The sequence below is a fragment of the Zootoca vivipara genome, chromosome Z1 (genome assembly GCF_965207765.1).
Source record: "Zootoca vivipara chromosome Z1, rZooViv2.hap1.1, whole genome shotgun sequence".
In the NCBI taxonomy this organism is placed as follows: domain Eukaryota; kingdom Metazoa; phylum Chordata; class Lepidosauria; order Squamata; family Lacertidae; genus Zootoca; species Zootoca vivipara.
The window spans coordinates 60,191,511-60,207,351 of record NC_142583.1 but is presented as its reverse complement, the minus strand read 5'-3'; the positions used below and the strand labels follow the sequence as shown (position 1 = coordinate 60,207,351).

Sequence of the window (15,841 nt, the reverse complement as noted above, 5' to 3'; positions counted from 1 at the left end):
CCAGCTCCTGCCAACCTAGCAGTTCGAAAGCACGTCAAAATGCAAGTAGATAAATAGGAACCGCTACAGCGGGAAGGTAAACGGCGTTTTCATGTGCTGCTCTGGTTTGCCAGAAGCGGCGTTGTCATGCTGGCCACATGACCTGGAAGCTATACGCCGGCTCCCTCGGCCAATAATGCGAGATGAGCGTGCAACCCCAGTCGGTCACGACTGGACCTAATGGTCAGGGGTCCCTTTACCTTTACCTTTACTGTACTGTACTGTAGTTATAATGGGGAAAACCAAGCAAATCAGTTAACTTTTCTCTGCTCTGTTTGCATCTGATGTGGGATACATTGTGTGTATTGTTTTCGAACAAGTTTTTTTTTACAAGTTTTTTTTCTTCATGCAACCAGTAGGCATACCGGTATTTGACTAGAAAAGCACATGGGTTTGGGAAGAAAAAGATTTCTCGCCCTGTGCTGAAGACTTCTTGCAGGCTAGGCTACTTTAAAAGAAAATATTAAAGTTGTTCAAGTTCCTAAGAGAAAATCTAAAGCTACAGGAATGATGTTAGATCAGTGTTTCTCAACCTTTTTTGGGCCACTGCACACTTGTTCCGTGAAAAAAATCACGAGGCACACCACCATTTAAAAAGTTAAAAAAATTAACTCTGTGCCGCCCTATATTATAATTATGACTGTAAGAAACACTTGCCAAATATTGCTTTCCGGCGGGTTAGCACTGTGTATTGGCGACCACCAGGCTCGTTTGCACTGAGCTTTGGGAAAGAGGAGGAGAAATATTGCTTTCTGGCGGGGTAGTGTTATATATTGGCTGCCGCCAGGCACGTGACAATGCAAATCGCCCTTCTCGTTGCCGCACGTCGCGGCACACCAGCCAGCGTCTCGCGGCACACTAGTGTGCCGCGGAACAGCGGTTGAGAAACGCTGTGTTAGATGGCAGCCTCCTCAAAAAATGTAGACATTTTACTTTGGACTCCAAGCTGGCAAATGTACATGCAGAACTGCAGTGGCACAAACAGCATGATTTCCAAATCCTTAGGAATCAGTACCCCGTTAAAAACCACATGCAATATGGCTTATACAATATTGTAAAGTTGTTTATACAAGATTGTTAAGTTGTTTTTTTTGACAAGGAGACATTTTAAAAAAACAGCAGAAAAGCAATGTGTTTGATTTTTTTAAAAAAAAACAACAACCCGCACCCTGCCAAGTTTTGCGAACTGCAGCTTCGTCAGAGTACATTTCAAGCTTTCTGTTGCCTAGTCAACCAGTATTTGCTCGTTTGTTCCAGTTCAGGATAACCATCTAGCTACAAATTCCAGAAGGAGTGCCATCTTAGCCCATAGCACCAAAAAAAGCAAACAGTGCTGTGACATATATTTGCTGGTTTGTTGTGACATGAGCTTGCATAAGCAATTTGTTCCATGTTTCACTCCCCCCATTTTTGTTTGGATTAATGTATTCTTTATATAGTCCTCTGTGGGCTGGGCACTTTACAGACTATGAAAGGGGAAATGACCTTGTTCAAAGGCATAGCTGCCAAGCTATCCCTTTTTTAAAGGGATTTTCCCTTATGCTGAATAGGCTTCCTCGCGAAAACTTGGCAGCTATGCAAAGGAGCTTACATACTAAAATTTGACATTGAGCCACTGGAAAGTAGAGTCAGGTAAACAGGTAAACAAGACTTGGTTACAAGCTTAACTATAGCAGGTTATGGGACGCAGGTGGCACTGTGGTCTATGTTAAAGCAATATATGGTAGATCTGGTAGTTTGTGTAGGCGGGAAATGAATGCCAGAGTTTATATATCAAATTAAAATCAAATGCACACTTTGACCTGATTGTATAGGCACAGTTATACATGTCAGTATGTTACATTTCTTAAGGTTTTCTTATGCTTCTTTTTCAAGGTCTGTGGGGTACTACCCTAATGGAAGAAACCACAACCAGAGAGAGATATCTGAAAAGTGTTTTACGAGAACTGATCACGTACTTGATTTTTCTCCTGGTCTTGTCTTTCCGTAAGTAGACTCTTGCTATCACTTTAACATGATAACTAGTAATGACCACTCTGATGCTTAACAGGTAAATTCAACATAGTTCTAGTGGGTTGTTGTTTTTAAAGCATTCCTCTTTCGAGACCATGGAGTGGCATTGCTCCTAAAATTAGTTAATCAGCTGTAAGACTCTGCTCTACATGGTTAATAGTCCTAGAAAAGAAATAGCACATGTGCAACCTGTCTTGACAATTCATGAATGTTCATTCTTTTATGGAAAAAGAGAGCCTTAAATGGTGCTATCAAAATTCAATTGCAGGTGATATGATGATTTTGCAAAAGAAAGACTGCCACTAACAAAATTGAAGTTCTGTATTGGGTTCAGTTCCTTACTTGTGATAAGGTGTTTAAAAAAAAGGAATAAGGAATAATTTTGAGTGTCAAGAACAATATTTCATAAGCCATATCTTCATTAATACAACTTTAGAGTTGTTTTCCTCTCTTCACTAGTGGAAATCAACAAAACAGAGCATTATGTGTACAGTGAAGAAGATGCTACTGGCAAGTTATTAGTCTCTTCCCTTTCGGAGCATGTCTGGTGCAAGCTCATATATGCTTTGCTTCCTAAAGAAACACAAAATATTCTGAGAGCACTCTGTTGTTCTACAATGCAGGCTTTCTATGAAGTTTATTGCTGTTAGAGGCTATCAATATCAGCAGCTTAGGCAGCTGATTAACCAGATGTGAATTTGTATGAAATGCATAGCTGTCAAGTTTTCCCTTTTCTTGCGGGGAAGCCTATTCAGCATAAGGGAATTTCCTTTTAAAAAAGGGAGAACTTGACAGCTATGATGAAGTGCATTGCTGACCAAAGCAATTTCGTTGAAATTGTGAAGTTGCCATCCTTTTCCCTTTTAAAAAAGATATATAGGCAAGAAACATTTTTGGATCGTATGGACCGTTTTGTTTGAATTATTAGAGCAATTTTTAGATTTGCTTGTGGTTCAGATATTTGGAGGAATCAAATATGTATTCTTTCAGCCAGCAGTTAGGGGCTCGAAACAAGGTTGTGACAAGATCTAAAATGGGTTACATAAGCAGCAGCACCACCATTTTCTTCCTTTTGTTTAAATGTTTTAAAGGACAGGAGAAAGAGGAGAGTACTAGAAAGAGAAGGACAAAGATGGACTTGCGCAGAAAAATAGTCAAAAGGTAGATTCCATGATGAGGGTTGAGTTCAATGGTGGGTCAAAAAGGATGAAAGCTACAATACTCAAGGGCTTTCTGTAATGGGGCCACTGATGCTATAGCACATTTATTTGGGTGGAGCATGAAATCGGGCAGGTTCCAACAAGATTGTGGGCACTCCCCCCCCCCCCCCGTTCCTGAATCAGTATAGGATCAGACCCAGACCCCATTGGAGTCTGCTAGGTAAATCGTAGACTGTTTGAATTAAACTGTGTTCATAACACAGCCTAAAAAAATAATGTTTGATGGTTGTATGATGGGTTGCATGTTGTTGTTGTTGTTTTTTAAAAAAACCCATTTTGACTCCCCCCCCCTTCCAACTCGCGTTTACAGTGTCGTATGGGATGGTGAGTTTGAATATGTACTACTACACAAGGGTGATGTCACAGCTCTTTCTAGACACACCCGTGTCAAAATTGGAGAAGACCAATTTTAAAACTTTATCTACAATGGAAGACTTCTGGAAGGTACTGTGGAATTTGGTTTTTGAGCAGGAATATATTCAAATAATATGTACATGATGTGTTTTCAGAAAAATAAATAAAGGCAATAGTAGTCTATTGCAGTGTTGAAAGGTATGTGTGATTTAGCAGGATGATTTAATCCAGCCTTTCAAAGAAGCCAGTTATGAAACTACTACTACTTCACCTTCTTATTTCTTGTGGCACAATGATGACTTAGCTTGGATAAGATTCAGGTAGGTAGCCGTGTTGGTCCGACACAGTCGAAAAAAATTGTCCAGTAGCACCTTAGAGACCAACTAAGTTTGTTCATGGTATAAGCTTTCGTGTGCATGCACACTTCTTCAGATACACTGAAACAGAAGTCACCAGACCCTTATATATAGTGGGATGGTGGGGTGGGGTTAGTTGGGATAAAACAAAAGCTTCTCTTTGGATAGCCTGGGAACAGTTCTTGCCATCAACAGGAGTAGTTTTCTATAGTATGAACAGATATACACAGTAATGGTAACAATTACTGTAATGGTAACAATTGTTATACTATAATGTTATTCTAAAACATTATTCAGTGATAAAATTGTATCTTAAAAAAAAACAACAATCTGCAGAATCTTAGCAAGAGTTAATTTCCCTGAAACTGCATTCTGTCTCAGTTCACTGAGGGTCCTTTGCTAGATGGCCTGTACTGGGAGATGTGGTACAACAACAGAACCGTGGCAGAGAACAGGAGTTTTATCTACCATGAGAACCTGCTTTTGGGAGTGCCTCGCATTCGACAGCTGAAAGTGAGGAATGGCACGTGTTCAATACCTGAAGATTTAAAAGATGAAATTAAAGACTGTTTTGATGTTTACTCTGTGAGTAATGAGGACACTGCACCGTTCGGGCCTCGCAATGGAACCGCGTATGTATTTTTCTCACATAAATATAGCCAGCTCTAGCAATCTGCAGCAGATTTGGGGGGGGGGGGGAATGCAGGAGGCTGTAGGGTGAAGGGGGGAATCCATCTCACAAATGGGGTGTGTTCTTTTGGTGGAGGGACTTGGTTGGATTTCATTCAATCTGTGCTGTAGGCCCTATAAAAGCACTATTTTACCTGAGATCGCATAACCACTAATTTGTGTCTGCTAACGTATAAACAGCCTATGTAAATTTGGGGGGGGGGACTGCCTTCCTGAATAGTTCAGATGCATCCATGTCTGCCACAACAGTTTAATTTTGACGGAGAGAGAAAAGGCTGAGAGGGAATTTCCTCCCTCTGTGTCAATTTTTAATCCTAAGAGTTTACAGTTAGGTTTTCCTGCAAAGTAGTAGACATGCATGAAAAGAATTTCTTCAGTGTGTCTTTTCCGTTTGCATTTCAGTTGGATTTATACCAATGAAAAAGATCTGAATGGAAGCAGCCATTGGGGGTTGCTTGCAACTTACAGTGGAGCTGGCTATTATCAGGATCTGTCCAGAAGCAGAGAGGAGTCATCTGCATTAATTCTTGGCCTTAAGAACAGCTTGTGGCTTGATAGAGGCACACGGGCAACATTTATAGATTTTTCGGTGTACAATGCAAACATCAATCTCTTCTGCATTATCAGGTAAGTCTAGAATTGTTGGATGCTGGAACACAGCCTTTATAAATATGAAGCAGATGGTACTGTCTACTTTCACTGTGTAGTTTTAGAGCACCTGTGCATATTTATTCAGAAGTAATTACCATTGAAATCAATGAAAACTAGAGCCAAACTATATACAGTGGTGCCTCGACTTACAAATTTAATCCGTTCCGAAGGCACCTTCGTAGGTTGAAAAATTCATAAGTCGAAAAGCGCCATTGGAAACGCGATTTCCCATAGGAATGCATTGGAAATGGAAAAAATTGTAAGTCGAAGCAGCCCCATCTAAAAATTCGTAAGTCGAAAAAACCCTATCTAAAACTGCCAGGGTTTCCGTTTGGATGTCGAGAAATACGTAAGCGTGCGGCCATTTGCCCCATTCGTAAGTCGAAAAATTCGGTTGTCGAGTCATTCGTAAGTCGAGGTACCACTGTATGCAGTAGTGAATGGCATTTCTGACCTCTCAGCAGGTGAATTCACCGCTGCTCACTGGGGCGGGGAGAAGCCGAAAAGTGGCATGGTGCAAACACATTGGCAGGAACACTGAAGAGTTAATTGTGCCTTGAATTTTATTAAGGGGACATAAAATGAAATGTTATCAGTCATTTTTTTAAAAGAAGTTACTTTATGACATTTGAAGAACAGTTGAGTCCAGTGAGTTCAAATGCTTCCAGCTTTTTTCACATGCAAATTGAAGAGGTGCATTTGAGCAACCCTCCTTTATTAAAGTGAGGTCTGAGTTCACATCTTTCACCTCCCACACAGCTGTGTATGTTGTAATTTTATATACAGTAGATATACAGACCCATATACACGTGCATGAAGAGCATTCATGTAAAATGAGAGTCTAGACCTTCATTTTAAATTGCATTAAAGAGTCATTTACAGGGAGTTTTTAAAATGATTAAAACTCATGAAAACATTAGGACTTCTGTAGGAATTCTTATTGATAACATCCTTGTTAACTTTTAAATGGCGCTAACACTCCTTTTAGTTTGTTTAGTTTGTAAATAATTTCCTGTACAGCATACTCAAGGGCGGCGCAGAAAAATTCTTTTTAAAAAATATTAAAACAATAAAATGGATGATGTTACTCTGTTTTGCATTAAGTTATATTTAAATAAAAGGGTATTTTACTGTAGTGTTTTAATGTTTCTTGTTCTGGGATGGGTGAACACTGAAGAGTGGGTTGTAAATTTTAATAAATTAATGCATGATATGCAGGTGGCGCTGTGGTCTAAACCACTGAGCCTCTTGGGCTTGCCGATCAGAAGGTTGGTGGTTTGAATCCCTGCAACTGAGTGAGCTTCCATAGCTCTGTCCTAGCTCCTGCCAACCTAGCAGTTCGAAAGCATGCCAGTGTAAGTAGATGGTACTGCTATGATGGGAAGGTAAACAGTGTTTCCATGCACTTTGGTTTCCGACATGGTGTTCCGTTGCGACAGAAGGTGTTTACTCATGCTGGCCCCATTACCCTCAGCCTGAAAGCGAGATGAGCGCCACAACCCCATAGTCGCCTTTGACTGGACTCAACCATCCACGGGTCCTTTACCTTTATATAGCTTGCTTGCTTGCATTTTGGTTTGTTTCCAAGCCTTGTCTTTCAAACATTTATTTATTATAAAATTAATTTCCTTTCAGTATAAAAATACTTTCAGGTGGATTCCTGAGCAATAAAACAACAAATTGCTACTAATAACAAGGTGAATTAATTATACATGTATTTATTTTTAAAATGTAGGTTATTGGTGGAGTTCCCACCAACAGGAGGTCTCCTTACATCTTGGCAATTCCAGCCTGTAAAGTTGATCCACTACATTTCCACTTTTGACTTCTTCCTGGCTGCCTGCGAAATTGTCTTTTGTCTTTTTATTCTTTATTACATGGTGGAGGAAATCCTGGAAATTCACATGCACAGACTCTTTTATTTCAGGAGTCTTTGGAATTGTCTTGATGTTCTCATTATCGTGGTAAGTGAGATCTAAGGGCTACAAATCTTTCAATAGCCGCACTGCTGTCTTTTGGGAGAAGTGGTTGTGGATTGATGTGAAGAGTGGGCTGAATCACTAGTTCTAATGCGCACAGACCTTGGGTAATTTCTCTAGTGAGTCCCCTGTGCATGAGGAGGCAGTGTGCCTATCTGCTCTTCCAGTGCACTGCTTCTGTAGCTGCCCCCAGCTGCATCTTGCTGGGAAAGAAAACCTCTAAGGTGAGCTGTCATGATGGTTGAGTTCTAGTTATCCCATAGAAATGGGAGAGGGGGAGATATTGCAAGACTTGGCAGTTCTATGTCTCACAAGATTTCTGGACAAGAGTTACAGGCTCTTCTTATGCTCTTTTAAGATGCATTTTCCATATTTATGTGAGGGGAAAACAGTACAGAGAGCCCCCGCCCATCTTGAGGAGCAGTTCGTCCAATAGCAGCGGAGCTAGCGGGGGGGGGAGGAAGAGTCCAGTGGGGGAGGAGGAAGTAGGGGACAGGACTCTGGCAGGATAGCAGAGCCTCTGTTGCACGTGAGAGAGGAAGAGAGAGCGGGGGAAAGGGGGGAGAAGGAAAACATGGAAAGGAGACCCTTTTCCCCTCCGGTTCCGGAATTACGCAGGAGGAAACGCGGAAGGAGATTTGGGGTGCCCAGACTCTTATGTTGGAAGAAAACGCGGGAATCGCCATTCCAGGGTTCTGACCTAGACTGAGAACATGTATCCTGTACAGCCCTAGCACTGTAAATAGCCTGCACACAATAAAAGCATGAAAAGGCAACGGTTTGGAGAGTCATTACTCTAGAGTAGTCGCAGCGCCTCCTCTGTGACAATTTATGTACTCTTTTTCCGCACTCAGCTATCGGTGGCAGCTATAGGAATTAATATATATCGAACATCTGCTGTGGATAGGTTACTGAAGGAGCTGCTGGAAAATCAAAATAACTTCCCAAATTTTGAACCTTTAGCATACTGGCAAACACAGTTCAACAATATTGCAGCTGTCACCATGTTTTTCGTCTGGATTAAGGTAACTCATGCTTAACTGATATTCAGGTGAATGAAGGCATTTCATCCCATATATTAATATCTTTTTAAGGGAATTTGTATTTGTTATTTTGATAAATCAATTTACATCCACCCTACCCTGCCATAAGACTCATAGCAGGAAAGAGAGCATTCGAAACCAAGGGCAAAATCCATCAAATCCAAAGTTGCTTTTGAAACTTCATATTTTAAGAGCTAATGTTGATCCGAGAAAGCTGTTGCTAGAAAGGAAGAGAAAACTCAGTTGGTTAGACCACCTGCTTTTTACCTTGAAAGAATGATTAAAATATATGAAAATTAGATTTAAATATAAATCTCGTTTCCAAGTGACTTCTTACAACACTGTTTTCTGCTACTCGTGTCATCAAGACTTGTGTCTTGTGCTACCTAGCAGAGAGTTCCTTTGAACTTTGTTTTACAGTACTGTCATACCACACTCTGAAATAGTTCAGCTGTAAGGGTCAGATATCATTTTTCATAATTTTTGAACCAATACGCTCTAATCCACTGTGGTTTGTGAGTGTCTTACAAACCAGGACCTGAATCCATGATTTAAAGGTTCAGCAAACAAGGGCTTGGTATAGACTCTGCACCACTCCATGGTTTGCAAAGTTTGACTGGCTTCTATTGTTTAGAATAGAATCCAGGGAATCACAGAGAAGGAAGGAGAAGAAGAAAACCACAAAAAACATGGTTTGCGTGTTTTTGCCTGGAACACACATTGTGAATTGGAGTCCGTCTATGATTAGTACAAAGCGTGGCTTGGCAATATGTCTGAACAAGCCTACAGAATTGTTTAATATTCCTTCTTTTGTGGTTTACAGTATTTAGCAGCCTAATTCTTCTCCCTGTTTCCTACTCTCAATTACCCAGCTCATGAAATATTTTTCTGTTCTTTGACAGCTCTTTAAATTTATCAGCTTCAACCGAACAATGAGCCAGTTATCTACCACGATGTCGCGATGTGCCAAAGATGTTCTTGGGTTTACCATTATGTTTTTCATCATTTTCATAGCCTATGCTCAGCTAGCTTACCTTGTGTTTGGTGCACAAGTTGATGATTTCAGTACCTTCCAGGACAGTGTGTAAGTACAACAATAGAATCTTTAAAAGGCTGTCAGTGGTTTAGCAAATGTCCTTATCAGACACAGAAGATCGATTGCAACAAATTCATTGCTAAAATTCTGTCTTAGTGAAGATTTTCTTGTGGATTTTGAAAATTCTAGTATCAAATTTCTCCGACCTAATGCAAAAGTTAGAATTGTAGAGTTGGAAGGGATCCCTGGGGGTCATATAGTCCACCCCTGCAGTGCGGGAATATGCAGCTGTTCCATATAAGGATCAGACCTGCAATCTTGGCATTATCAGCACCACACTGTGACCAACTGAACTTTTAGAATCCATAAAATACTTTAATATTTGCAGATATATTTGCATTGTGGCTGGACTTGTTTAGGCAGTTGCTACCAGCCACCTGTGTCTGTGTTGAAAAGAATGTTGTAGACCACTGCCAGAATACAAAGGGGGTGGGAATCAGTTTTGTGAGACTTACTCAACTATTGGCTAAAACTGCATTGTTCTCTTTAAAGTTTTACTCAGTTCCGCATCCTCTTGGGAGATTTTGACTTTACAGAGATTGAAGAAGCTAACAGAGTTTTGGGACCAGTTTATTTCACTACATTTGTGTTCTTTATGTTCTTCATTCTTTTGGTATGTAACCATTTTATTCATAGACATTTTTGTTTTATTGTCGTCATCCTCTCAAGTTGAATTTTATTTGTTTTGTTTTATTATCTTTCCTGGACTTCAATACGACTAATACTCAAAGGGCCTTAACAGTGTGCAGTTTCTGAGTTGTGTATGTCCACATGATAATATATTCCACACTATCAAAAAGTAACAGTTGTACGGTTTGACAGTATGTGCATGGGGCCCTGGGGAAGTGCAGGCACAAGTATCCTGCCCCAATCTGTTACAAGCTTATTCAGTTTCTGGAATGTGAGACTGTGACTGCTTTGCATTATTATTATTATTATTATTATTATTATTATTATTATTATTATCATTTATTTATACCCCGCCCATCTGGCTGGGTTTCCCCCACCACTCTGGGCGGCTTCCAACAAATAGCAAAATACATTAAAATATCACAGATTAAAAACTTCCCTAAACAGGGCTGCCTTTAGGTGTTTTCTAAATGTCAAGTAGTTGTTTATCTCCTTGGGCGCCACTACCGAAAAGGCCCTCTGCCTGGTTCCCTGTAGCTTTGCTTCTTGCAGTGAGGGAACCGCCAGAAGGCCCTCGGCGCTGGATCTCAGTGTCCGGGCTAAACGAAGGGGGTGGAGATGCTCCTTCAGGTATACAGGACCGAGGCTGTTTTGGGCTTTAAAGGTCAACACCAACACTTTGAATTGTGCTCGGAAACATAGTGGGAGCCAATGTAGGTCTCTTAGGTGTTATGTGGTCTCGGCGGCCGCTCCCAGTCACCAGTCTAGCTGCCGCATTCTGGATTAATTGCAGTTTCCAGGTCACCTTCAACGGTAGCCCCACATAGAGCGCATTGCAGTAGTCCAAGCGGCATTCCATTATTGCATTGTGAAATACACTTTATAGAGATGACAGCCTCTCCCTATTGTCCATGTCCTTCTTGCACTTTTCAGCTGAGGTGGGTCAAGAGGCATTCATTCTTCCCAAGCTCAGTTTGAACTCAAAATAAACCCAAAACTAAAATCAGTTCAGGAGCTGTTATTTTGAGACAAAGCCTTGTGGAAATGAGCTATGGCTATGAATGCAACTGCCTGTTGTTGTTGTTGTCCATTGTTGTTGTTGTTGTTGTTGTTGTTGTTGTTGTTGTTATATCTACTATATTTATACACCATGCTTCATCCAAGGATCACGGGGCCATTTACAGTATACATCTACTGCTCTTGGTCAGTGTGGGTGATGTTGAAAGGGGGAGGGGGAGCAGCAAGCCTGGCCTAATTTTATTTTTCTTTTGCATTTGACCCCAGAGGGTTATATATTATATCCTAATAAGACATGTTCACTCTTTTTGAGAGGACAAGATAAGGAACAACTAGCTCTGATGGAGCTGTTGCAAATTACCCTCATTATTCCAGCTCCCCTTGCCTCTCACTTGGACAGAGTTTGTCTTTTTCCTTGAAAGTTACAAAACTTAATCTTAGCATACTCTCAGTAACTATATTTTAATGAAGTCAAAGGCTTTGGGTTTGTTTGTTCTTCAAGCTGCATTTTAAAATACTTTGTCTTAAACAGAACATGTTTTTGGCCATCATCAATGATACCTACTCTGAAGTCAAATCGGATATGGCACAGCAGAAATCTGAAATGGAACTGTCAGATCTTATAAGAAAGGTGAAGACATTTAACATATATTTTTGCTTCCTTGACCTTACAGCACAAGCAAGGAGCTCAGAGCCCCTTCAGAATGGTTAGAGAATTAATTTACCAAGTCCTGATTGGCAAATTAATTTACCAATTCCTTTTTTTAATCATATTTGAACATGGTACCCGAATCCAGCTCCTAGGACATGTCAGGGATAAGGAACTTGTAGCCATTCAGCAGTTGGACTCTCAACTCCCATCGACTCCAACCTGTATAGCCATCAAGGATGATGGAAGCTGTCCATCATCTAGAGGGTCCAAGGTTTCCATCTCTGGTAGGGAGAGCTGACAGTCTCTTCCCCATCCAGTGCATCACTCTCCTTTACAGTCCTCCACAGGTGGGAGGGCAAGTTTCTGAAGTGGGGAGGCCCTCCCTGCATGTTAGAACCCTGGGAAGTCATTATCTTCATGTGAGTAAGCAGAACAGCTGAAGAAGATTGTCATTGATCTCTTTAGCAGTAGACTAGAAAGCCGCAATGTACAGGTCGCAGGCCAGTTCGAAAGCATTTTGCCACACAAAACGTTCCCAAGTTGATCACCTGATGTGGAAGTAGGGGGCTCAGTGCATCAACCAAAGGTAATGTGAGAGGAAAGCATCCATAAAAAATACACAGTTCTAGCATATGCTGCTAAGTTTTAAAGCTTTGACTATATACGGACTGTATTTCCTATTTCAGGGTTACACTAAAGCCATGGTGAAATTAAAACTTAAAAAAACACCAGTTGATGACATTTCAGAGAGTCTGCGACAAAGCGGAGGCAAATTGAACTTTGATGAACTGCGGCAAGACCTGAAGGGGTAAGTTTGACTGTCCTCCTCTGTAATACAGTCGTACCTCTACTTACGTATCATTCGGCTTGCGAATGCGGCAAACCCAGAAGTATACTTCTGGGTTTCACCGCACAAGCATGTGCAGAAGCGCTCTATCGTGCTGCAAGTGTGCAGAAGTGGCGCCTCTGGATACGGACTTTTCAGGTTGCAGACGGAACCCCAGAACGAATTAAGTTCGTATCGGGAGGGTCCACTGTACTCTCCCAGCAAAAGGCTCTTGGTAACCATAGTTCAAGAACAATGGTGGTGAGTAGCCTTTTCAACATCCTGAACTTGCTTTCCACATAGAGCATTAAGAAGTAATTAATTTCACCAACCTTTTGTTGTGAGAAGGGTGGATTTTGATCTTTTTCCAATGGATATTTTTGTATGGAGTGCCAATTTTAGACGTACTAGCGATAGCAAATAACATCATGGATACAAGGAGCAGTTATATAACTGTATTTGCTGATTTGTGTCTGTTCATGCATAATGTTTAACTTCTCCTACCCTGCATCCTTTGGCAACCTTTTGTTGAAGCTTGTTTGTGTGTGTGCTTTATTTCCAGAAGGGGACACACTGATGCTGAGATTGAAGCCATCTTTACAAAGTATGACCAAGATGGAGATCAGGAATTGACTGAGCTGGAGCATCAGCAAATGAGAGATGATTTGGAAAAAGAGAGGGTGAGTTATGGTTTAAATACCACGGGACGACTTCTTGAAATGAACAAATACTGTTTTTATCTGTATTCGCTATTAGAAGTCTGGATTATATGAACCAAGCTACTGCTTTTGCTTTCAGTGAAGCAGTTTTATCTTATTTTTGCTTGCTCCATTTGTACTGTATTCTGCTTGTGGAGGTGTTAGACCCGTGCAAGGCAGAGTAGAACGATGCCTTACGTTTGGCCTTGCCAAGCCACAAATGCCATCGTTGGTTTCAGAATAAAGAAGGTAAAAATGGCAAGACACAAAGTACATGTGGAATAATGCTGCAGGAAGCTGTCTCAAATAATCACTTAGGCAGAATTTTGGATTTCAGTTTGTGGCAAGCATGGGTCCCTGGTTGTAACAAGCTCGGGAGGAAAGAGAGTTTTGTGTATTTCTGATATTGTGCCTGCCCTACGAACCTTATAGCCTTTGTTATTTCCACAAAGGAGGACTTGGAGTTAGACAGAAGCTCTCTGAATCGTCCGCTGAGTGGCCGTAGCTTCCCACGAAGCCTGGATGACTCTGAAGAGGACGACGATGACGACAGCGGACACAGCTCCCGGAGGAGAGGCAGCAGCTCGAGTGGGGTTTCGTATGAAGAATTTCAAGTGTTAGTATTAGGAGTTTTGGGGGTTTTAAAACAATGTCATTGTCCAACACAGTTCTGGGTATGCCTTTTGAAATGCATCCTAGGAAACAACCTCAACCTGAGCCAGGCCACTGGTCGTCCATTGGGTTCAGTCTTGTCTACACTGACTGGCAGCAGCCTCCAGGATTTCCAGCAGGGGATATTCCCAGCCCTACACGGAGATTCTGGGAACTGAATCCTGGGACCTTTGAATGCAAAACAGATGCTTTAACATTGAACTGTGGTCCTCCATCACATGTTGTCGGGTGGGTGTGGGTATGTGTGAGAGAGACTTGAATTTGTTACTTGGGGGTGGGCATTAGCATCAAAGGCAAGAGTTCCTATAATCAGGATCTTCATGGGTTTTGCTTTTGTTTGTTTTCAGCATTTATATATGTAAAAAAACAGCCTGCATTCAGACCAGCGGGGCATGAGGCTTCTGCTTGCAATGGAGTGCTGGATTTGTCTTGGGAGAAGGTGCGGGAAGAAGGCAGTTGTCAGAAATTGCTCAGAGTTCCATTGGTGGATCACTGTACCTTCTTCCCATCTCTGATTTATGAATTTTGGCTGGCTCTTTATTGCCTCTGGAAACTTCAGTCTCGGAACAAAATGTGAGGGAATCCAGCTGAAAAATATCTGAGGGAAAATGCTTCTGTTCCAGTGGAAAACAGAAGGGGAAATAACACTAAATACAGATGGGTAGTAACAATGAGCCGTCCTGTGACTAAGCCAGCAAAGGAATGTGGGAGTATTGTTTCTGGTAATTGTTTCTGGACAGCCATGCATTTATGCTGTCATCCTGCTAGAATAAGCTAAAACACTGAGTATCCTGACCCCTCTCTAATCTTGATGTCTTTCTGGTTGTGTGTTGCAAAGCCTTGCATAGGGTTGTAGCTATATGAGCAGCCAGCAAGCATAGGAGATGATTGCTGCTGATTTTGTTGCCTAGTCATTCTGAGCGAGGTGCTGAAAGGTTCTTGGGTTGCTGCTGTTAGTGTCCTTCCACAGCAGTACGTGTAAGACTGATTGATTTGTCTTCTGAGATGCCCAGATATAGGGGAATTCTACTTGATTATGAATGTTCAAAGAACATTGCATGGTGCCTTTCCTCCCTTTTAATCAAAGCTATTGTATATTCAGCAGTAGAACTATGGGATTGCCAGAGAGCATGAACTCCTGGCTGTTTTTCTCAATTTAAAAGTGGCATCTCTTGTGTGCTCCAGAGGACAGTTGTCATGCAAAGCCGCTGTGGCTCCCATTGCTATGGTCTGTGGAGTGTTGTGTGCAGCATTTGACACACACCGTAATCAAATAACCATGTATTTGTGGATTTATTAATCAAGGTACTTCACATGCATTAAACTGTTGAAATCCACATAACAGCCCTGCAAGGTTGGCCACTACATTACTAAAAATGGGAGGTTGAATGGGAGTGGCATTCCCAAGGCCACTTCATAGGTCCATGTCAAAGGCAAAATTCAAAGTGAGGCTTCCCTGATTCAGGTACTGCTTCAATACTGACCACCGCGGTTGACTGCGGCTCCTCGGGGTTTCTCCCTGTTCTTATACTTCTTTTTCATTGGGGATGCAAGAGACTGATCAATGCAGTAGACCACTAGGGCAGAGGGGCTTTTTCCTAACAAGTATTACATGATTTGCTTGATCATTAAATCTCTAGTCAAAATAAAATATGCATTGTTTAAATAAAAACCATATTTTATGGGGGGGGAAATATGTTTGGCTCTAGGTTGGTGCGGCGAGTGGATCGCATGGAGCATTCCATTGGCAGCATTGTTTCTAAGATTGACGCTGTCATCGTGAAGCTGGAAGCCATGGAGAGAGCAAAACTGAAAAGGAAAGAGGTGCTGGGGAGGCTGCTTGATGGGGTCACAGAGGTAACTCACATGTGCCGGAAAAAGGCAAACAGTTCTTGCAAATTTGCT

The 15,841-nt window shown here is 41.5% G+C and overlaps 1 protein-coding gene across 6 annotated transcripts in view; it reads left to right on the top strand.

Annotated features, from left to right (window-relative positions):
• PKD2 (polycystin 2, transient receptor potential cation channel) overlaps nucleotides 1–15,841 on the top strand; it is a 30,015-nt gene that overhangs the window by 3,290 nt on the left and 10,884 nt on the right. For 4 of the 6 annotated variants that reach the window (XM_060278436.2, XM_088660530.1, XM_035112039.3 and 1 more), the window contains exons 2-14: nucleotides 1,915–2,025; nucleotides 3,583–3,716; nucleotides 4,364–4,614; nucleotides 5,075–5,299; nucleotides 7,059–7,287; nucleotides 8,157–8,327; nucleotides 9,248–9,429; nucleotides 9,934–10,054; nucleotides 11,621–11,719; nucleotides 12,427–12,548; nucleotides 13,129–13,246; nucleotides 13,717–13,880; nucleotides 15,646–15,793. In XM_060278436.2, coding sequence (XP_060134419.2) covers nucleotides 1,915–2,025; nucleotides 3,583–3,716; nucleotides 4,364–4,614; nucleotides 5,075–5,299; nucleotides 7,059–7,287; nucleotides 8,157–8,327; nucleotides 9,248–9,429; nucleotides 9,934–10,054; nucleotides 11,621–11,719; nucleotides 12,427–12,548; nucleotides 13,129–13,246; nucleotides 13,717–13,880; nucleotides 15,646–15,793 — 2,075 coding nt within the window. The remainder of the gene's footprint in view (nucleotides 1–1,914; nucleotides 2,026–3,582; nucleotides 3,717–4,363; nucleotides 4,615–5,074; nucleotides 5,300–7,058; nucleotides 7,288–8,156; nucleotides 8,328–9,247; nucleotides 9,430–9,933; nucleotides 10,055–11,620; nucleotides 11,720–12,426; nucleotides 12,549–13,128; nucleotides 13,247–13,716; nucleotides 13,881–15,645; nucleotides 15,794–15,841) is intronic. The other 2 variants (XM_035112038.3, XM_088660531.1) reach the window with 1 other exon arrangement.